Source organism: Trichosurus vulpecula, chromosome 8 (genome assembly GCF_011100635.1).
Source record: "Trichosurus vulpecula isolate mTriVul1 chromosome 8, mTriVul1.pri, whole genome shotgun sequence".
Lineage (NCBI taxonomy): Eukaryota > Metazoa > Chordata > Mammalia > Diprotodontia > Phalangeridae > Trichosurus > Trichosurus vulpecula.
In genome coordinates, this window is record NC_050580.1 from 55329978 (window position 1) to 55353326 (window position 23349).

Genomic DNA, 23349 nt, shown 5'->3' on the forward strand with positions numbered 1-23349 from the left:
CAGGTATGGAAACTATCTCTACCAGTACAGGCTGGCAGCTTTTCTGTATCCTATAAAAGCAGAGAGTTGTCTGGCACAGTAAGAGGTTAAGTGACTTGCCCAGGATCATACAATACTGTTTTTTTAAAACAGAAAAAAAAGGCATTTGAGTACCATTATTATCACTAAGTTTGTAGCCACATTAAAGTGAGAGAAATCTTTTTGAAAACTCATTCAGGTTAAAATGTTACCAAGTCTTTGAAAACTTCCTGAAGGCATGACCATGTATTTTCCAAGATAAGGTCTCTGCTTGCTAACTCAGCAGCACCAAAACGAAGGTAGATAAGAGTGTGCAGAGGCCACCCCGTGTCCCATACCAGGGGGATACCACAAAAGAGAGAGGCGAGTGTCTGCTCTGAGATGCGCTCAAACAAAAGAAACACACAGAACCAGCAATATTTAAAAAAAAAGATTTAAGATTATAAATAACAGGTCATTGTCACAAAACATTTCAGAATTGAAAAAGCAAACAATTTGGCTTTTCAGGAATAAAAAGCTTTCAATGCTTGTAATTTTACCTCATTATTTAAAGGTCTTATACATTAACTTTCCAGTCTCCTAAGGCACACTTGTTGATTCAAAATGCTAATGTTACCATCCTGCTCTGGCAGGAATAACTGGCAAAGCATTAACACTAAGACGTGAGAAAAGCAGCAATTGTATGGTCACAATTATTCAAGAAGATAGGAGAAACAAGAACATCTAGGGATTCTAGGAAAAACCAATACTTGGGAGGTTATTTGGCAATCCTGCTAAAGTACTTTGGGCACCAATCTGATCTGAGATTTTCGTTTTAAGTCAAATGCACTTCTGAGGTCGGTGAGAGAAGATGGAGATTAATGATGTGTCAGAATCTTTTTTTTTTTGAAGGCAGGGGAGCTCACTGTAGGCTGGCGTATCTGTGGGATAAATTCTACACTGTACAAAGTGTAAATGCCAGCTTTCAGGCAGACTCTTAAGGATAAAAGATGATGCGCATGCCCAAAGAAGTTGCTCTCAAAAACCAGCTTGCCTATGCCTAGCCCACCATTCACAGACTGGAAGAGTCATCATATAGTTTGATATCCACAAGCTAGATTTCTTTGAAAGTCAAGAAATTCCTCAGGGTATATCCTATAACAGCCTTATTATCTTCTTATGTGAGACCCTGACTTGGTGTTGCCCCATCTTGTGAAACCCTAAGGTTTTACATAAACACAATGGGTATTAATTTGTATTATTTTAAAAGGAAAAAAGAAGAGATTGTCCACAGATGAAACACGGGATGAGGTTTGAGACTGAATCTGTAGTGGAGTGTTGTTAGTCAATTGTAAACGGCTAAATTTGGAAAAGTGTGTACTACACGATACACATATTTAAAGGACAGGAAGAAGGGAGGGAACCGGGAAAGTCTGTATCATTCCAACTCTGACAAGGTGCATGGTCTTCGGAATTCTTGTCCACGTTCATGAATCCATTTATTGGATACTAGGAGAGAGGAAAAAAAAGTTTATTGCTTCTTCACCTCTCCCCAGCCTCCATGGCATGGCAGTAAGAACACCAGGCAGGCACTAGGTTCTAATCTCACATCCATGTACTGCCCCTGGGTGACTTTGGACAAGGCACACTGACTTCCCTGGGCTTCAGTTTTGTCAAGATCTGGTGAAGTCCACTGGCAACCTTCTCAGAATCAAGTTTTTAGGTGCACAAAATATATAGGCTTACCAAAAAAAAAATCACATTGAAATTCAATTATCAAATTAACAAAACAAACACAAACAAGCTGATGCAGCCCAGGTTAAGAACTCCTGAAGGGAGGACTATTTCTGAGGCTCCTCTAAGGGCCAAATCTTAGTATTCTTATGAGCTCTTCCCATTTGCTAGATCTCTAAGAAGCAAATCATCTATAAAAACCCAATGTGGGCTAAAATTTAAGAAATCAGAATCTGGCTACTACTACAGATCTGCTACTAAGAATACAAAACAGGAAAAAAGAAAGTTGCTAGATATTTAGTTTGTTTTCATTTCCTGGTGTTGGCTGCTTTTTAAAATGAAGCTTTAAAGTCAACCACCCCCGGGGTTCCTATGAAACACACATCAATCTAAGCTATACGTCCAGAAAACAGAGATCATGGGGCCATAGTCAAAAGTCTCCCTGTATTAGAAGAGGAGCCTCCAGAACTCAGAGTCCTTCACTATCTACTTATCTATCTGCTTACTTGATCTATCTCTTTATCTGCCCACTTGTTTGTTGGTTTACAGGCGGTACAAGCTTCTGTTCAATCCGACTTCCCCAGCCACTGGCACCATTCTACGCTATGAATACTGAAGGCAAGAAATGTCATGTCATGGCCCCAAACCCAAAGACACTACAAGTGAGACAGATTAATTGCCATGTGACTTTTGGATTTCCTCGATTTAATTTCTATGAAGTTTTAAAATTACCTGTCCCTTTCTCCTCCTGGATGACATCAGTTTTTAAAAAGACACTACTGTTAATGACAAGCCATCTTTAGGGCAGCGTAATACAGAAGGAAAGCCTGGACTCCACTGACCCCTCAGCTGACACAGCCTCAGGTCTGGCTGCCTGACCCTGCAGGTCATAACTCTTGTCCATAGCCTCCCCTCACTAACCCAACCAAGGGGCAGAGCAGGTACCAGACTGCTTTTGGTAGGAGGAAGTTTCCTCCCCAGGTGTTAACTATTGCAATGAAATCACAAGACTGGTCCCCAAAAAGTTATACCCAATTGTACCTTACTGTGCGGGGCAAAGTTTCAAATCTTCAACAGAACCTAGGAGGTGAGATGCCTACCCCATTTGTTTCCAACCAGCACTGGACAGGCTGCGTGCCTCGTACTATAGTCGCCTTCTCCGCTTGCGAACAGATTGTACCAGAACACTGCTGTTCCCTGGTAAATGGGAGAAGAAGAAAAAAACTCATCTTCAAATAGCACCTAAGTCAGGCTATCCCTTCCCTTAACATTTAGAACAAACTTCCTCGCGTTTCTATGAAGGAGGAGAACTCTTCTCAAGCAAAGCCATGTCTCCTATGTCTCTGAGAGTTAAATCCCTAGGACTTGAAAATCCTAAACTTTTAAGAACTGAACAAGATGAGAAGATGTGGCAGGACTGCGATCTGCCCAGAGAGAGAGCCCCCAGAGATGAGATCAGAGCAGGGACATCAGAGTAGCTGTGCTGCTGAACACCTTTAGCTTTCTTCTTTTTGAGGGGGTGAGGGTCACCCCACCACCCTCTCGGTCCCAAATAAACCTCTGCCATTCTGGGTCTGAAGATTTAAAACACAGACCCTCAAGTCTTCTCTACCGCACACAGACACACGCATACAAACTGCATGCTTCAGCAGGCAAGCCTCACAAAAATACACAATTGGAACTGAATTCAAAAAGCACAGCTCTTTAACTGGATCACAAATTAGAGAAGTTGTCCTCCTAGATCTAAAGGCAAGACTTACCTTCTTGGGCCAAACACTGGCTCCTACTTCAGGAAAGACAGTAGCTCCCCCTGCTGACACATCACTCATCTACAAAAGACACAAAAAAGGACGATGGATCCCTAAATACTGAAAACCCACAAGCATCTAAAGGGACTTTGGAGGCTCCATACAGAGTCATCTGAAGCAGCATAGATTTTCAAGCTGTGCCAACTTGTAGGGGAGGTGGGGAAGAAGGTGGAAGCCAATTTCACTACTTTACCCACCATCTTCAGAGATAAACTCAAGACAAACAGAATGGGGTATCTGGTTAATCAAATACCCAGACTGACCACCATATATCGCGCATAGATTACTAGCTTTGAAATAGTTAGAATTTGTGACACTCGTGTTAATAGTCAGAGTATAACTGCACTGAAGATGCTATTATGATTCAAATAAGGGGAAAATAAAACATCTCCATCTACTCAATTCTTGTGCAAACCTTAAACGTGGATGTTGAAAGTCAACTTGTTTTAGTAAGACTAATGCAGCCAACCTATAGGCAGTTAGGTGGCACAGTGGATAGAGTACTGGTCTAGTAGTCAGGAAAACCTGAGTTCAAATAATGCCTCGGTCAAATAATGCCTTTAGTCGTATGACCCTAGGCAAGTTTTTGAGGGGGTTGAGGGTCAGATTCCTCCTCTGTAAAATGAGAATAGTATAGACCTCCTAGAATTGTTGTGAGGAACAAAATGACATAGTATATATAAAGTGCTTTGCAAAGCTTATGTTTTGTGCTATGCAAAGGCTAATACTATTATTATCCAGTATTAGCAAAAGAAGTATAAAACTAAACATTATAGTATAGGTGTTAAACTGAAGTATAAACAAACTCTATGATACTGTCAATTCACTGGCTATGTCAGAATCATGTCAAATAGCACCTGAAATAACAGAGAAACCCTTGTCATGCAGAGATTTTTTTTTGTTCTAATAGAATTTGGTTCATAACAACTTGCCCAGAGAGAACAGAAACGGCCACGGGTAACTTACATAGAACAACCATGTAGCGATTCTATTGCCTGTACCCAGCTCTTTGAAAGCATCTGGTTCATCTTTCTGTGGATAAGGCGGAGAAGATTAAATAGATGTCAACGTTTACGAACCAAATAACCAATACAACGGCGACTGATCAATCGCAGGCCAAAGCTTCTGCCAAAATACCAGTTTCCTTTGCAAATTCGGTGTTTTCCACATCATATCTGACTGACGTTTGAAAAAGCATATAAATTCAATATGTATGTATGCTAAATATTTTTAACCAAAATACTAACCGAAAAGAGAGACTACCCACCATCACTTACTATAATTTTACACCAATTAGAAACAAAACCAAGGAGACGCAAATCCAATTTCCTAAGCGTGAGAGCCTATAGTAAAAGGAAGTTTTTTTCTGAGTAGTGCTCCTACGTGGGGCCTATCATCTACTTAAAAAAAAAAGTTGCCTAGAGTTTTACAATTGATCTTTGATTAGAAAGTCCTTTGAAATTCTAAAGGACAGAAGTAATTTCCACAATCGAATAAATTAATCTTCCTCTGGCAGTTACCAAAGACATTTCAGCAGAAGTACACATAGATCACACTCTGGGGTTTTTTTGTAGGCTAAAAAGTTCAAGGCACTTTCTACCACGAGGCCTATCCAAGGGCAAATTTTCAGAAAAATTAAGTTACTCTGTATTATCTTTCACTTTGGACAGCTAGCATTTTAATCTCTCCACAGGAAAGTATAATTTAAATCTACTTTTATGGAGAATAATCTTGTTACTGCTTAAATCCCATATTCACAGTCTTTTAAAATGAGTCATTTTTAGCCTGTTAAGATATAAGGGCTGGGAAATGTGTCTTTGCTGGCACAAACAGATTTGGAATCTCGGAATTTTGCTTAAAACACCAAAGGGTTGTAATACCACAAAGACTGATGCAGTTCTTTTTACAAAGTCCTAGCTGTTTTTAAACATTAGAGAGTCTAAAAAAGTTAACTGAAAATATTTGGCACAATGGGACAAGACGTGCTATTTCTCATAATTCTGTGTAATTAAACAGAAACTTATCAGCAAGATAAACAGTGTAGCAGCCTGTAATGTAATCTTAAATTATATTACTGGAAAAATAAGGGAGGTGATTGTGCCACTATATTCTGTCCTAGCTAAAGCCCTTCTAGAATACTGTGTTCAGCTTGTCACCTTCCCAAAATACAGCACCCCAAACTGAACCACATCTTGAAGGTGAGAAAGAGGACATTAAATCAAAACTATAACATGGGAAGATCAGTCACAATAACTGGGGATGTTTACTCTAGGGGAGAGAAGAATTAGAGAAACCACAATCTCTGTCTTTAAGTATTTATCTGTTATGCAGAATAAAAAAATAGGCTAATTAAAATAAGGTATTAAGAAGACAGGCAGATTTAGGCTCAAAAGAAAGGACTCCCTAACAGATCTGTCCACAACAGAAGGGCCAGCTGATCTTGGCAAGTTTCTATTCGTAGAATAAATTCATAATTCAGGAAAGAATATAATTAGATAATGCCTGCCAACCTCAAAGATTCTATGACCCCTGATTTTACGACCAGATATGTTGAAGTGTAAAATGTGGTTTTTATTTTGGAAGATAAAAGGAGACAATGTTTGTATTTGTATCTGAAGAAGGGAGGAATTACTATTTCATGACAATAGTACAAACGCTTTCTCCCTCCCTTCATTAAGCAGACTATGAGGCAACGATAAAATCACATGCTATGTACCATGTACCCAATTTCTTTGCTGGGACTATAAGAACAAAGCTGATCTTGACTGATTTACCTTAAAATTGTTTTTGTTTCTCCACAATCAAGGGATATGCTCCTGTTACCCATCCACATGTGAGCTAATTTGGTTTGTATGAATTTTCAACCATTTCAGAAGCTGATTCATGCAATTAATATGTATGTGTATTAGTTTCTACCATAATCAAGAAAACAACAGTGTTTTTCATCCTGCTGATTTCCAACAAAACACATTTATATAATGGTTAGTAGATAGTCAATAGACTACATTAGTGTCCATTTTATATTAATGCACAGACACCCAAAGTCACCAGAATTCAGTAGAGGTATTTTAGTAATAGTTACATGTGCAAATCACAAAAAATCTATTTTTGTAAAGAAGACAGATTTGAGTTTAGTCAAAAGCACAATAAACTCCAGGAAATCCAAGCAACTGGAAAGCAAAGGGCCTCTATTCTGGTACTTTTTTCCTAATTGAAAATGACATTTATATTTTCAATTTAACTTTATTCCAATTTGTCCAATTTGCCAGTAATGTACAGAACAAAGTATTTGTGACTTAGAAGGGAACAACACACATCTAACAGGTTCTGGACTTTTTTTTAAATATAAAATGCATCATTTTCACCACAACATTCTTGACTGAATGTAACTGACGAGTTAAATGGTGACCCCCTTCTTTCATTTGTTCCCCTGGTGGTTTAGTGAGCTTCACTCAAATAATCTGAAAGAGATGGTAGGCCAAGGAATTTTTTTAAAAATAATAATACTAATAATAGCAAGAGTGTGGAGAAACACTGTGTACTGCCTATGCTTTAGTGGATTATCGTCACCCCTTCGTCTTTTTACTTGCCCGTGCAAAGTCAAAGTGGGGTTCATACTGGCCTCCCACTCCATAATTTGCCACCTGAAAGAGAGAAACAATGCACATAAAGAACAAAACATAAGAACAGGTGGACTTACCCTTCCAAAATCAAAGTGAGGCTCATACTGGCCTCCTACGCCGTAGTTGGCTACCTATGGTGAAATGAGAAGCGACATAGCTAAAAGCAGTTACAGTTCCTGGGAAATCGGGGAGAGGACAGGAAGCATTTACTGTGTGCTACCATGATCACCTCGAACCGAAATTTGGGAAAAACCAATACTTCCTCAGCGTCCTCACTCAAAAATCAATGCAGGTACAACATGACGGCTCAAAGGAAACGTTCAGTGAAGACCAAGGATTCTTCCAAAATCCAAAATGGTGGCAAACCCCCAACTGCTTTTTGTTTTCTACTCAAACTAGGTCCTTGTCCTGCCAGGTTCCTTCCCCCCATTTAAGGTAATACATAGAGTGCTGGGCTTGAAGGCAAGACTTTGACTCTCTAGACACATCATTCTTTTCCTCCCGCAGCCCTTTAAAATACATACATACATACACACACACACACACACACACACACACACACACTCTCTCTCTCTCTCTCTCTCTCTCTGTCTCTCTCTCTCTCTCTCTCTCTCTCTCTCTCTCTCTCTCTCCCTTCAAGAGCAGAACAAGTCTTAAGAATACATTAGAAAGACGAGTGCATTGATCCAATGAATGTCAAAAAAGGTAGAGATCCCTAAGGAAGTCACCTTGTGAATTCTCCTATAGTGGAGCTTCTTTCACCTGCCTGTTGGAGCCTGAGCAACAAGTGACATTAAAATGACAAGTAGGATCTGTTTTTAAGTGTGGTACTGGGAAATATATCAAGGAGGAGCCCTTTAGGAATGGCGAAGAGTAAAGGTCCTTGAAGCAGAGTGACGGGCCAGGGTAGTGTATTCATTTTTAATTGGGTAACCTACCTGGAGTTCCTCTGCTGTGGAGACATCCAGCCCAGTCAGGTCCTGTATTCTCATGTTAATTCGAGACACCACAGGGTCTTCATAACCAGACAACCAGGCACTAAAACCAAAACCAAAACCAAAATCACTTGTACCAGCAGGAACCCAATATGATGTGTTCATTAATGCTTGTCATTTAGAAAATTAAAAAAACTCCAAGGCAACAGTCTTCTAATTGGCCTTTTAACTAAAGCAGTTAGCTCATTAGGTTGTCTGATTTCCATCCCCACCCCCTCCTTTCAGCTATGGGCATTCCTCCTCTAAAGTCTTATTCTTATTCTATATCATTGCGGCATGAAGGGCTCTCTCAGATGTTACAGCAGCCAAGAGAAGGTCTGGCAGGTTTTGAGTACATGCCCAGGGATGTATCTGCTGTCCAAGGCCCAGCCTGGGTAAGTCTGGAGAGAGGCTCATCAGCAAGCTGGCCACAGGGCAACTGATTTTTCAATCACAGAACCTCTCAAAAATCATCTACTAAATTAAAGAATGGCTGTGCCAGTGGATTTGTTATTAAAAATGCCAACATACACAAAAGAAGATAACCTTGCCTTTCTGTTTACATCTCTAGCCAAAGTCTTACTACAGGGCCTATTGTCACAGTTAAGTACTGAATAAATGCTTTTTTACTCATTCATTCTATAAAAGAGTAAGGTTTCATCATGCTTTTAAGATGGGGTAGTGAGAAAGGGGGTAGAATTACTCTGAATCTTTAAGCAAAAAAGGTACCACAAGAATCTCTCCCTCTTCTTCCTAATCTACATCATTTAAAATTCTTTTTTTAAAAACTGCACGGGTGAATATTTTAAATACACTAGCATATTTTAATCAAATATCTAGTAACGTGAGAACATAAGAAGGGTCATAAAAAATTTTCCCCACTATTTTCTAAGATTAAAATATTATCTGAAATTGGCGTTGCTCTTCTGATCTCCCAAACAGGACTGATGCAAAATGAAAATCCTAAGTAACAATTCCATTACTTTACTAGTCTGCAAGGAGTTCACATGCTCTAGCAGGGGATTCAAAGCCAATTGTTTAAAATATAGACAGTTCTCACTTTATATAAATTCATATTGTGCAAATTTTGACTTTACATAAAGAATTCTAAAAGAAATCTGCATTCCAAAAAAACACCTATGTTAACTATACCGTACAATACTGTGCGCTCTCTCTCTCCACTCCTGCCCCTTGGCTCAGTGTTCTGCAGCCTCCCCCACACCCTGCCAAAAGCCCACCCCTCCAAGTGAAAGCAGAAGAACAGACGCTGGGAGAGACCAGCACTGCTCCACTCTGTCCATTTGCATGCAGGTACCACATACATGTCATCACCCTCCTCTCCTGTCTGTGTCCGTGTCCAACTCCCATGTGTCTACCTTTCCATGTTCTTCCTCTTGGTTCCAGCCAGGCCCCCACATGGCTGGCTCCAGCCCCCTCCTCCTGCTTTCCCTTCTCTATCCTTGGCCCCAATCTCTCCTTGAACTGTGTGCTGGCCACTTTCCCTCCACCTCCCTCCCTCCCTCCCTCTCATTCACATTACATAAAAATCACTTTACATAGAAGTCTGCAGAAGAGTCCACTTACATAAAGCAAGAACTGTCTATAACACTTTTCAGTGGTTGTCTATGACAATGGAAGCGTTCCCTAATGTCCAATTTCCTGGCTATCACAAGTCTATTCTACAATGTCTACATTAGTAATTGCCTAAATGCTAAAGCTAACCAGGTACCGCGGCTCACGTTGAATTCACTGCAGGAATCACAGTCTCTCAGAATGGCAAAAAGTAAACAAAATTAATTACCAATGCAAGCAGTCCTTCAAGATCTGAAGGGTATGACAAGCAGCCAAAAAATCTACTTTCTCTTGAGAACAATTGTTCAGAGGGGAAAACCACACATTAGATAATCTCTCTTGTCTTTCCCTCCTTTGTCCATAACTTCATGTGAATCCTTCTCTTTTAACAGGAAATGGACACGGGAGTGGTTATTGGGACTGGGGCCACTTTGGGACATTTCTTGTCATCTCCTCTACCCTGAAAAGTAAAATGCATGTCCACCCCTACCCCCACACCCATACAGTTTATAAAATAATAGCATACTCCTTGGCCTTTTCATTTATTTATTAACCAAAGGAATCTCATTCTGCCTCTTACCCTTATTTCTGGAATGGTTCTGCTTCTCTGCTTCCCAACTGTACCAGTAAAAAGAGCACTAGACTGGAGTCATGGGATATTGGTACAACAAATCCTAGGCCCTGCCACTTCCTGGGTGATCTTGGGCCTGCTCAGTCAAGGTATCACCTCTATTTTTTTAGGCCTTAATATGCTGCTGAATGAAGCTGGAGAAAATCATGAAACTATGTTGGCCAGATCCAATACAAATTTTTGTTACACAACCTCAATTGGACAACCCTTCTATACTTCCCTTATCAACCCACTATTCTACTCTAGACAATGGTTTTCCTAAACCTTTTCATCCCTCCTCAATCCTCCCATGGCTCCCCCTTCTCCCACATCCAATCTTGCCTCATCTTTCACTGAAAAAAAATTGAGGCTCTTTGTTGTAAGCTCTCTCTTCTCCCACTCCCTTCACCTCACACCACTCAGATGTCTTCTGCCACTGCCTCCTTCCTCACCCCTCTCAGGTGAAGGGGTCACCCTTCTCTTTGCCAAAGCATATCCCTGTACTAGGATCAGTATCATTCCATTGTGCCAAGACACTTGAGGTTTTTGTTGTCACTGTTTTGTAAGTATTCAAAGTACACTTTTTTGGTAAAAATATTAAAAATCACCCTCAGAAATATGCTAATATAATCAAATATGATGTTAAAATTTTTTTGTGAAACTTAAAACATGCTATTATAAATTCCTATTTCTCAACTTTAGCTAGTCCTTTCAACCTGCCTTCAGAGTAGCATTTATCAGACACTAAACCCTATTTATCAACTGTATACTAAGCCACAGTTAGGTCCTCCTCGATAGGACTCTTAAACAAAAAGTATTTCAAAATTTCAGTTTGAAAGACATAGACGACTTGCCAGCAACTTGCAGATGGTCAGTGAAATAAACAAAAGTCCTCTTTTCAAACAGAAAGAGAGCTAGACGCACATTTTGCCTAAGAAATCCTTTTTGGAGGAACAAGTAAATTCTTACTTCAGCTGAATATGATGTAATCTTTTATAAATTTAAAAAATAATAGTCTTTGAAGTTCTTCATTGACCCTTTCAAAATAAAGATGGTCCCAGAGCAAAATATTAAATTACCACTTATTGACATCAGCACACATAAATCTTTTCTTATTTGAGAAAGAGGCTCTCTCCCCACCCCTACCCCCATCCCCACTATAATTTATGAAAGGAACATAAAACATTCACTTAAACACAGTACCAAGTTATAGTACCATATTTTTTAAACGAGATTTGTAATGAAGAGAGAAAAAGTTCAAGTATACCTTAAAATACTTATTAAATTATCAGAAAAGTAAAATTCACTAGTCTAAATGTTATGCTATTTCAACACAACTACATTACTATACTAGTTTCAGTAACTCAGGGAAGAAGAGCATTCAAATAATTTTTTAAAAAACTCACAATCAATATTGACAAGACATGAAATCATACTGGAAGTTTTATATAGAATTGCTTTCTTAGCTCTTGCTTTATAGGCAATAAGAATGTTTTAAAAGGAAAAGAAAAGTTGGTAGGTCCAATTTTCCTAAGACAGACTCTCTGAACCTCACTGTGCCATGGAAACTTTATTTTAACCAGGCTGCTTTAAACACACACACATATATCTGTTCTCTGCCAACACTAAATTTATTCTGGCCTTACTCTGAGTTTGTCATGACTCCTGATGCTACTGGCTAAACTGCCTTCCTTTGCCACGTTCTACATCAACTGTAACGGTGCCCTTCCCAGAAATCCAGGAATTCTGTCTTTCAGAAGAGTCATTTCATTTTAATGTGTGAGGTTTGGTTGGTTTTTTTTTCTTTTTAAGGAAACCTGGAATGTTTAGAAATATTTAGTCATTGAGAAAAAAAAGTTGTTTCTAGACTGCTCTCCTAGGAATGATTTATTTTAAATTGCTGGCAAAAAGCCCCATAGCCGTAATGGCAATATATTTATTCCAAAAAACCTATTATGTATCTATGTGCCTTGAAAAAATTTTCCAATTAACCAAGTTCACATTTTTTATTTACTCTTGAGATGGCTCACTGAAATGACTAGTCTAATCTGTACGTTTAGTAGTTGGTAGCACAGACACAGAAGTCTCCAGGATAAATAACAGCCTAATTTCTGTGAAAAAAAAGATAGACTTCCCTTAATTTGTGAGATTTTAAAGAAGAAAGAGGTCATGCTATCATGGTACTGGGATAAATCGTCCAAGGTTTAAGAACACTTAACCTAAAAGCTGACTTTTAAAAGTCTTAGCTCCTAAGGAAGTAGGCAGTTCCTAAACCCAGCTACCAAGAGTAGAGACTCTGTCTGTGAACAGGCAGCTTTTAGTAAGGCTCCTTCAATGGAATTCTCCTCATATGGCCCAAACTAAAAGCACATTGGAGCAGATACAAATTTAGTGCCGCTGGATTATTTTGGTTTATGAAAAGAACACACACACACTGAAAACTAAGTTAATACACTAAAGGATACATGGAATGATGCCAAAATATGGAAATGCTAAATTAAGGCTCTCTTTCTAGCCTTGGCACTGCCGAGGTGATGAATTACAGATGCTACCAAGTGGCTATTTTAGCTGAATTTTCTACCCTCCATAGGTTGAAACTGCCTACTCACTTCCAAGTGTGTATAAAGTGTGTAAAATGTTTTAGTTTCATTGCCAAAGCTCCTATTTTTAAGTATTGGTTACTGATGATCCTTTGGGATTATACAACTCTACTGGGGACTCCTCTCCTTCCAAAAGAAAAAGAGATAGCAAAGTATATGATTATTGTGGGGAATATGATTCCTTCTGCAATAAAAGTTCAACCTCACTCATATTCAGAGGACTGATTTTTTTTTCTCTTCATTTAGGAATTGGTATTCTCTGGGGATTTTTTTTAGGTTGCTCAAAGGATTACAACAATGATAGATAGGCTTAAATCTTAACCATCCTTCTCTAGGCCCTGCCTAAAAATGAGTTAATGATAACCAGCCCAGCTTCACTCTGACATGTTTGGCAGCTGTTTAGCTATTTAGGAAAATCCATGCAGGTAGACAAGTAGCCTTTATTAGCACCACCATATTAAAATACCACTCCATTACATTTCACATACTTTACATTCTCCAAAAAGCAGCAAGCATAAGCATAGCTAAATTCTCCCCTTTGCTTCCCAGTTAAAGCAAAGGGAAGAAAAAGCCAGAAGATTAAACCCAGTTAGGATCAGCTGGAGAAATCCTAATTTTACATGTGGTCCATTGGCTACTTTCCCCTTACCTCTTAGATACTCTGTACTGTGCTGTGGTCAATTTTCCAGTCTCTGGGTCATGTACTGTAGCCCGGCTCAGCTACAAAAAAGAGAAAGGACAAGAACTTACTCTTGTAGGAGGCTTTGTTTTTTGTTTGTTTTATTTAGTTTTGTTTTGGCCAAGCCACGGATGATCAGAAAGGTTCCGATTGGTCTGGATAGTATGTAATGCTCTCAAATTGGCAGACACATTTAGAAAGGTGGCAGCAAAGGGAGCCACTTCCAAATCAAGGAGACTTGGATAAACATGTTTAGTTGCAAATTGGTTGTCCTTTCACTTTTTTAAAAAGTCATTTGAAGCTTTCTACAAATAACTTTTAGCATTGTGTTTCACAGGAAGTCCCCAAACTCTAGAAGGTTGATGCATTTTGTTTTTCTCAACTAGGTTTCATCTACAGAGAGAATAATATGAATAATCAAGTTGACTTCCATGAAGAAATCAACACTGAGTAACAGCTGTCAGAAACTCATCTTTTTAAAAATATAATTCATTGAAATAAAGTTTTCTGGGGTTTGTTTTTGGTTTTTTTTTTAGCATTTTGCTGGAGAAAACCATAAGACAATTGAGTTCACAAGTTATAGGTTTTGGAAAAATACCTTGAGAGATGGAAAAACTGTAGTATTCTCTCTTAGTGCCAAATCTGAGTCAGCAAATTTGTAAAATTAAAAAAATCCAAATGGGACAAAGACAGGTTAAGACTCTGGACAAAGTGATTTTATGTGACTGATGAACAAATGTTACTGAAGGCTGATGCTAGAGTGACAGAGCAGAATGTAAATTCTCTGTAGCACTGGATGTGATGGACATTAATAAGCATCTGAGGCTGCCAGATTCATCCAGGCCTAGTTTTCTTGGCAGGGACAGAGAAAAAGAAAACAGGCATCAGACCACATCTAGGGATATTCTGTATCTCAAGATCAAAGCTGCAAAATGTCACATTAACTCCCTGAAAATAAAACTGGAACTAATTAAAAACTAAAGCCCTCACTTCTAGCTGAGGGGCTCCACTTGTGAAACACAAGAGCAGCTTCTCTATGTGTATTACAATGGCAGTGACTTTGAGCTGGAGACTCAAAAATGAAAATATTGCTTTAGAAAACAAGCTTCACTCCCTGAATGAGCACAATACCTGTGGGAAGTACAAAACACTCATTACAGGGAAAAATATTCAGCGTTTGTCTCTCTTACCTTTTGCTAATTCTGTAATGGGCCGTCTCCAAGACTCCTGTTATTGGATTTGAAATGGTGGCTCGCCTCAGCTGTGAAGCCAACCATCAAAATAGTTGTATTATAAAACAAAAATTGCATCACATTTCTCCGACCAATCAGATCCCGGGGTTGGGGGATGAGGGGCAGGCAATGAAAAACTCATATGATTTAGACACTACGTGAACCTTGATTATTTAAGTTTTTCTACTTTTTCCCTAGAGGCGTTGGGAGAGGTGGGATGGTAAGGAGTGGTAGTATAGTCATAGTTTTCGTGCGTATGTAATTACAAAGATGATTTTTTTAAAAATCTAGACTTGCGATCTCATTGATATAGGGAACACCCAGTGGTGAAACTTCCCCTTTTCAAAGCAGATCAACAAATATTTTACAGCTTATGGTCTTGGAGAGTTAACTAGAGCAAAGAGAGGTTATCCAAGATCACACAACCTAGTAGGTATCAGGGTAGGACCTGATCCAGTCTTTCTGACTCTGAGGTCAGTTTTCTATCCTATGCTAAGGGTCATTTTGTTAGCCAGTCTATCTTTTTTAAACTGGGCTATTATATCTCTTAAGAATGGATATTTCAAACAGCCATTTAGGTTCTGCCTTGAATTTTTCTTGAGTGGAGAAACTCCCCCTAAAAGTGTTGCCCATTTAGCAAATAACACATTCTAAGGAGGCACTTTAAGATAGATCAGCAACATTTAGAGTTACTTTCCTCTCAGCCAAAGGAAAAAAGCAGATAAAAAATGGTCCATCTTAAATTCTAAAGATTATAGGATGTAGCTACATTGAGTTCAAAGTAGAAGGACTGGTCTTATCCAAATAAGGTTAGCAAATTTTGTTGGTAAGATCAGGGACTTGTTAACTACAGATAACATCCTTATGAGACCAATATAGGATGAGGATTCATCTTCAAAGGCAGATGGCTCTAAACACAGACTTAATTGTTTCCTCTGATTGCATCCACTATTGCCAAGGGCATACATACCACACCACACATACCATTTAAAATTTATTATTATTTTGTAGGGATAGCTATAGGACATGATTCACTGAGACAGAAATTCAGACACGAACTGATACCACATAGTAGCAGAGTTGTTTCACCTAAGATTATAAATTATAAGACTTCAACTTCAGGGCCCCAGCATTAAAGGCTAAAGCAGAGCCATTAAATGGTAAACCACTTTTCCTCAATTTACAAAGTGGTCCTCTGTTGGTAAGAAATTGAAGAATACCAGTTTGAACAGCTATTATGGCTTAATTCAGATGTTTTTTAAAAAATTCAATTAAGAGGCTCAAGAAACTTTAACCTTTCATTTTTGAAGGAACCAAGGAAGCTATTCACATTAAATTAACAATCTCCTCTACTGTTTATTCTGTATTCTGTATGCAAATGATGGCAGTTTGTTTCCTTTCCAACACAATCAAAAGCAGTCGGTTCAATTCTACGACTACAAAACATCTTTTAAAATGAGCTAATGGGAAAAAAAAGAGGGCCTGGACCACAAACTGACATTTTAATCTAGCTCCTGGCATATTCTCGTAAAATAAAAAATCATTTTCATCATTTACATGCTCATGTTTGTGCTATTAAGGGGGGTGGAATAAGAATCATAAACAGTACTACAAACATATAAGCAAGCATTAAAACATAGTAACAAGGGACCGAAACTAAACGAAATACTTCAACTGTATTTTCCGAATGCATTTTCCACTGAAAGTGTGGAAAGGACCCTTTCCAGGTGAGTGGACTACAAAACCCTAGAACATAAAAAATGTCTGAGCATAATGCTGAAAGAATTATCTTTTAAAAAAAAGTATCATGTGTGTTTTTCTCAAAGATGCAGTTCAAACACAATTACAACGTAAATCAGCAGGTACTGGCAACATACTGGGAAACTGGCACAAACAGAATCTAATTGCTACATTTACGTAAGAAGTTATGTGTTTTGCTAAGATTCCAGTTTAGGTTAAGCCATAACCCAACAAAAATAGATTAAAGTTACAATCTAGTTCAATTCATTCTCAAAGTCTTACAAATGAAAAAAAAACTGCTATAAAATTATATCAGTCTTCAAAAAACCAAACCGAGTTCTTACACACATGGCACTGTCTATAAAACTCCAAAAAATTCAAATGAAATTTTTACCCTTGGTTTTGCTAGGTCTTTAACAACTTCAATCTCAGCATCAGAAATTATTTCATGAAAACGAATAATGCGAGGTTTATCCCACTCATCCTCTTGTTTGGCTGGGGCCAAAATAAACTTAGGGTTCCGATTTCCATCATGGTAGCGGCAGAAAAGTTTCTTCTGTCTCCGAGGGGTCTGAAAATAAAGGTGAAAGAAATGGGAAAACATAAGAAAACAATGTATTGTGAATAGCAATAAATACTCAATCCCTAGAAAGGATACAGGGCTAAGTAAGAAATTCCCAGGTAAACTGAATTTACTTTGATAAGGGAAGGTTATTTCTCATATAATAAGACCATCTCAAAAAGCTTTGATAAATAGTAAGTCTTCTTTACATTAAAAACAACCTGACTTTCAGAACAAAAAATCAATTTTGTTAAGGAGTTTTTGCTTGTTTTTGTGGAGAAGGAAGATGGCAATGAAGGAAGAAATAGGTGTTTTTCATCAAAATAAAATTCCAGGTGTCAAAGATTCCTTCATAGTAATTGGGCAGCTTCCTTATTATAAAGCAGTACTTCCTTTTGGTTTTCAACCCACTCTACTAGTGGTTTTCCACCCATGGGATTCCATCTCCCACCTCTGTGCTTTTACAAAGGCTGTGCCTCATGTCTGAAATGTACTCTCTCTGACCAATGGACTCCTCAGCTTCCTTCAAAGCACAGCTCAGGTGCCACCTTCTATTCAAGGACTTTATCATTTCCTCCTTCCCACTCCCCACTGTTAAAGTGCTTGAGCTCGCTCACGCGCACGCTCTCGCGCTCTCTCTCTCTCTCTCTCTCTCTTTCTCTCTCTCCCTCTCTCCTTATATCCTATTATACTTGCTTATCCATGCATACCATCCCCCCCATAGAATAGAAGCTTCTTGAACCTAAGCTTCTCATCTGTGACTTTGTACAGATAGCACTTCACAGGACCCTTCACAAAATAGGTGCCTGTTGACTGAATTGAGTATTTGTTCTATGCTGCTCCAGAGGATTCGGACAGAACAAGGACCAGTGGGTGGATGTCCCAAGGGAACAGAACTCTGTGAACCAGAACGGGCTACCTACCATTTAAGGTGAATTTCCTCTCTAAATGTTCAGACACTTTGGATAATCACCTGTCCAGGATACTGCAAGACAGGATTCTGGCAGAAAGATCCCTTCCAATTTCATGATTCTATCCTTCTATGGGTGATGCTACTAAGAGCCATGCTACCTAGTATGATGCGTGAAATTCCTAAATTATCCTACTTGAATCTGTCTTTGAAATAGAATGTAAGGAAGTCCTTGAGGACTCTGCATCCCAGCACCTACTATCCTGTCTACAACAAGCAGATAATTAATAAATGCCTGTTGACAGACCCCAAATGAAGTATAGCAAAGCTATGCTAAGGTCCCTATGGACCTACACTAGAAATGGCTTAAATAATCTTTGTCATATAGGCTGACTGGGGTAACAAAAATGTTATGCTTACAAATTCATAGAGGTCATTTTCATTATTATAAGAAAAATTTCTATCTGGGCAGCTACTTTAATATCTATTCTCTAGGTATAAAAGCATTTTTGACCTTTCCTGTAGTATGATGCTTTGAATATCAATTTCTAGCACTTTCAGGTGCCTCTTTTTTCAAAAAATCTCTCTCTCTCTCTGTCTCTCTCTCACACACACACACACACACACACACACACACACACACACACAAATTGGCTGTTCCACTTTACCATTTTGAGACCCTCCCCACGGCACAGCATTTCGTACTTCCGCCTTTCGGACAGGTAATCCTTGGCACGTTCCTTTCTCTTAGAAGCACTTTCCTGCTCAGGTTGGTCGTCAGCAGGTTTTGTGGTAGATTTATTAGAGTCTTTTTCTTTAGCCATTATATATTCAAAATACTTCAAGTTTCCATTGGCTCTCTGATGTTCAGGATCTAGTAACATAGTAAGAAAGACAGACCATAGATGTTTAAGGATCAGCATATTGTAATAACACGGCAGTCCTGAAAGAGAAGCATTTACTTCAGGCTCACAAGCACTACACTTCTACTTTGGAAATTTATTCAACCACAACTTCTTTGGTTATCAATGAAGAAAGGCTTTCCCAACTTGGTTGTGTCCAGAACAAGGGAAATAATTTTTCTGAGACAAAAAAAAATCATCAGTATGTGGGATTCTGTCTACTAACATCTCTCATTCTGATGCTTCATTAAGTCACAGAGGTGACCCTGGGCTCCCAAAAGGCTATGCTAGTGGAGCACAGCCTCTGGTAGGTCCTACACTGAAATACAATGACTTCAAGTTTTGGTCCACCAACGTCTATCAAAGGACCAACCTAGGGTCAAAGATTTAGGCCTCAAAGGGATCTTAGAGATCATTTTACAAATGATGAAACTGAGGCCTTAAAGGTTAAGTGAACTATTTAAGGTCATGGAGGGAGTGGATCCAAAGCTGCGTCCTCTGACTTCAAATCCAACACTTTCCATTACCATCTTTTCCATCATACCACTATGCCTCCGTAGCTAAGTTCAGAGAGACTAATCACCAGGACAGCAATAATGGGATGAAAATTTTTTTTTCAGCAACTCTTAAAGACAATCTACAAAGCCACAGAGGGTTTGCAATCTGTGTTGGTGAAAGGAATGTCATACAGACAAAAGTCACAGATCTTATTTAAGTACAAAGAAAATACTGGGCAGAGGTCAAAAAGCAACTGCCACCACAAATAAATGATATTAGAATTGGCCTACCTCTGAATTCTAGGAGCATTTTAATCCCAACATTTCAAGAAGGAAGAGGAAATTAAGTTAAATTCATAACTTCCAGATAAGCTAAAAGCCAATAGCTACCACAGAATTTCTAGTCAGAGCTGCCTGCTACTTTCAAGGCTGAGGGGTTGAAACTTTTGAAGATAAAAATAGATATCATACAAGTAAAAACAAGTCTAGAAACCTGTATCTATCATCCAGATTATAAAATGACTTGTGATCATTGTTCAGATGTTATCCACGATATTTAAGACTCCAACTACTCTCCGTTAAGAAAGAGTTCAAAGCGAAAACACTTTCTGAATTTTAAGGGTTACTTTTACATTATGCTACATGCCCTGCCAAGTAACAGTGATGCATGTGCAAAACAAAGATAGTAGGAAGGAAATGGGAACCAAATTTCCAGCAAAACAAACTTCAAGAGAATCCTAGAGCTCTGGTTCTGCAGAAAGCAAACCTCACTTCTTTTATAAAGACAGTAAAATTAATAAATATGGCAACCTAAATTGAGTCACAGGATCTAAACCCCATTTTTTAAACTAATAAAATGTTTAAGAATTAGGCATTTATATTACATAATATAAACAGTACAACTGTTATATATAATACACATCATGATGTGTTAATAATTATAACTACTTAAAGATTAAACCCATATGCTATATCTCTCCCATATCATTAGGACTGTCATAATTTATTTTTAAATTCAAAGTACTGACAGTAGGAAAATCTATTTTAAGTCAATGTAATTTTGAAGAAAAGTACCATATATCAAACAAAAACCCCATACCAAACTCTATACCCATAAAAATTAGGAAGCAGGCTATAGTTTAATATAGCATTAGTTTTAGATTGAATAGGCCATCTTACAATGTGATTATGAAATTCCTTAAGAGAAAAGGTTAGAGAAACTCAGGCAGTCTTTAACAGAGTGGCATTACCTAGTTTTATCAAAACTGTTCCCTAGGAATGTCTTTTGAGAATGTGAAAGGGAAAAATGGGGCAGGTAGCTCCCCTAAGTCAGAGTAAGCCAGGTCAGAAATAACTAACTTCAGAATAGGATCAGTTCCAGCCTACCCAGTTCAAGAAGCTTCTTGGTGAGCATGAGAGCCTTCTCCAAGTGCCCTTGTTGGTAGACTGCATAGCTCCAATAGTCTAGAACTGAGACTTTGTCCAGGGTGGACACTTCTCCTTCCTCCAGCTGCTTTAATGCTTGTTCCATCCACAGCTCAGTGTGGTAGTAGTCGGCTTCTGTGTACGCTATCTTGCCCAACTCAAAGCAGTCCTCAGCTGTCAGAGAAGACTTATGTTTCACTCCTACAAAAAGAACAAAGCACATGATACAAAGAGTCTTAAACCACAAGCGTTTGTCCTTCTATTTTCCACAACAGAATCCTTTAAGTAGGTACAACAAGTAACATTTTTTCTTAAATTCCTAAGATGTTTAATAGATCTCCTGGAGTTAATATGCCACTGACATTAAAACGTGTTGCTTATCTGAGCACAGTACCACCATTTTGTTCCTCTTAATTCACACAGGGAGCTCTGATACTAACATAAAATGTTATATTTACTAGATATGTAGCTTTTGTTAGCTCAAAGCAGCTTGAAGGCAGAGGAGAAGATCACAGTATTTAGAAATGAAAAACTTTAGAGATCAAATGGTCTAACCCTCCCACTTTATAAAGGGGGAAACTGAGGCCCAGGAAGGTTAAGTGAATTGCCCAAAGTCACAAAAGGAAGCTAGCATTTTAATAATGCTTTAAAGTCACTGAAGCACTTTATGTATATCACCTCCTCAGCCCATGAGTTAGGTACTAAAGGTATCCCGATGCCAGTTGTATAGATTAGCAAACTGAAACTCAGAGAGATTAATTCCAAGGCCAGCCCTCTTCTCCCTACACCACACTGACCATACCAGGGAGGAGCAGAGAACAAAGTCAAGATTAAAATCCAGGTGCTCTGACTCAACTGCCTCTGCTGCCTCTCCTCGAGAAGCCAAGACAGCTCATTTCTGAAATAAGGCTTTCACTTAGAGAAATGGATGTTCCACAGGGGCCTCTCTGAATGCTCAATGAAAAGCCTGCAGAGAAAATTATGTATTTTCCTTTCTGTTACTACAATTTAGCACCTAACGGGGAGAGACAAGATGCATAAACTCTGATGACAAAGAAAAGAACGTCTGGCATGTGAGAGAAAACAATAAAACAAAAACTGTTTCTGTACCTCGGCCTAACAGAGAAGTGCTCACCATAATGTATCCCCCCCCCCTCCACCCTAAGAGAGCTTCAGAGAATAAGCTAAACTTAGAAGAAAGCATATTTGCACCAAGGGAAGGTAAAATGAGAAAAAAAAAATCATCAAAGGCAGGCTAATCAGAATTTTATTTGAGAAGGCAGGCAATTCTGTATCTGTTGAATAAGCTGACTTTTATAAAGGGGATAGAAGAAAAAGGAGTTTATGGCTTGTTTTAAAAATCTGTTCAACAGAGCCAGCGTCTGGGATTAAATACAATACGTCAGGAACTCACTGTAACTAGGTTTACTATTATTTTGTTTTGGAGATAAAGGGTTGAAAGCTTCTTGAGCTGGTTCAGAATTGCAATTTAGTCAAGCTATGACATTATGAAGCAATATATAACTTCTAGAGAGGACAGTATGTTTTACTTTTTGTCTTTACCCAGTTATGGGCAGAAATTAAAGTAGGTAGAAATTAACTCTACAAATAAAGCCTTCAGAAAGTGTTTTCAAAATATGATAAAGAAATATTTGCTTAGCAGTTTCTCATGTTTATTTAAACCTAGAAATAAAGTTCAATTACATTATCTGTTTCCAGGGAAGAGACAAATCAAGAGTCGGCAGGAGTCTTACAGTCGAACTAAAATCATTTTGCTAATTGTTTATTATTTATCATTCCCTACTCCTGGAGCCTACAGGGAATCTAAGGCTTTTCTAAAAGAAATTAAGGAAATTGTTGTGTCCCCGGAGCCTAAAAAGAAAGTTTCTTTTAGGCTCACCATTTTGCTTTTTTAATCTTTTGGTTATAGGATATTGAAGTGAACTCAGCAACAAAGTATTAACTACCAAACATCTAGTTTTAAGATAGTTCACTTTCACCTGAGAAAAGGGATGAGAAAGCACTTATTAAGCTCTAATTATGTACAAAGCACAAGACAAAATGACCAATGGTCTTTGCTCCCTGCCTTCAAGAAGCTTGTGTCAATTGTGGTGAGAAAAATGTGTTAACAAAAAAATTGGAGAAACTACTGAACTTACAAAAAAATTAATGGATCTGATTTTTAGAACAAAAAGCTTCGCTTCTAAAATAAGGAAAAGAAATGGGCTGGGAAAACAACACTTCTGATAAATATCCCTGATAAAGGTCTCACATTTAGAGTTAACAAGGAGCTGAGAAGTAATACATCCTGCCCTATGGAGAACTGGGCTAAGGACCTCAAGACTATTTTTGAAAGGAAAAACACAAATCAATAATAACCATATGTGAACAGTACTACACCTACAGCAAGTCACCCACCCATCAGACAAAAGGAGCACCTTCTGAAGTTCACATTATGAAGAACAACAATACTGTCTCCCTTAA

At 38.4% G+C, this 23349-nt stretch overlaps 1 protein-coding gene across 1 annotated transcript in view; it reads right to left on the minus strand.

Annotated features, from left to right (window-relative positions):
* Positions 1 to 437: 437 nt before the first annotated feature.
* Positions 438 to 23349, minus strand: part of P4HA1 (prolyl 4-hydroxylase subunit alpha 1) — a 64928-nt gene continuing 42016 nt past the window's right edge. The window contains exons 6-15 of the mRNA XM_036734977.1: positions 20827 to 21066; positions 18710 to 18915; positions 16964 to 17140; positions 13568 to 13638; positions 8101 to 8200; positions 7240 to 7293; positions 4506 to 4571; positions 3492 to 3560; positions 2832 to 2928; positions 438 to 1506 (exon numbers count right to left, since the gene is read on the minus strand). Of these exons, the coding sequence (XP_036590872.1) occupies positions 1436 to 1506; positions 2832 to 2928; positions 3492 to 3560; positions 4506 to 4571; positions 7240 to 7293; positions 8101 to 8200; positions 13568 to 13638; positions 16964 to 17140; positions 18710 to 18915; positions 20827 to 21066 (1151 nt within the window). The 3' untranslated portion in view covers positions 438 to 1435. The remainder of the gene's footprint in view (positions 1507 to 2831; positions 2929 to 3491; positions 3561 to 4505; positions 4572 to 7239; positions 7294 to 8100; positions 8201 to 13567; positions 13639 to 16963; positions 17141 to 18709; positions 18916 to 20826; positions 21067 to 23349) is intronic.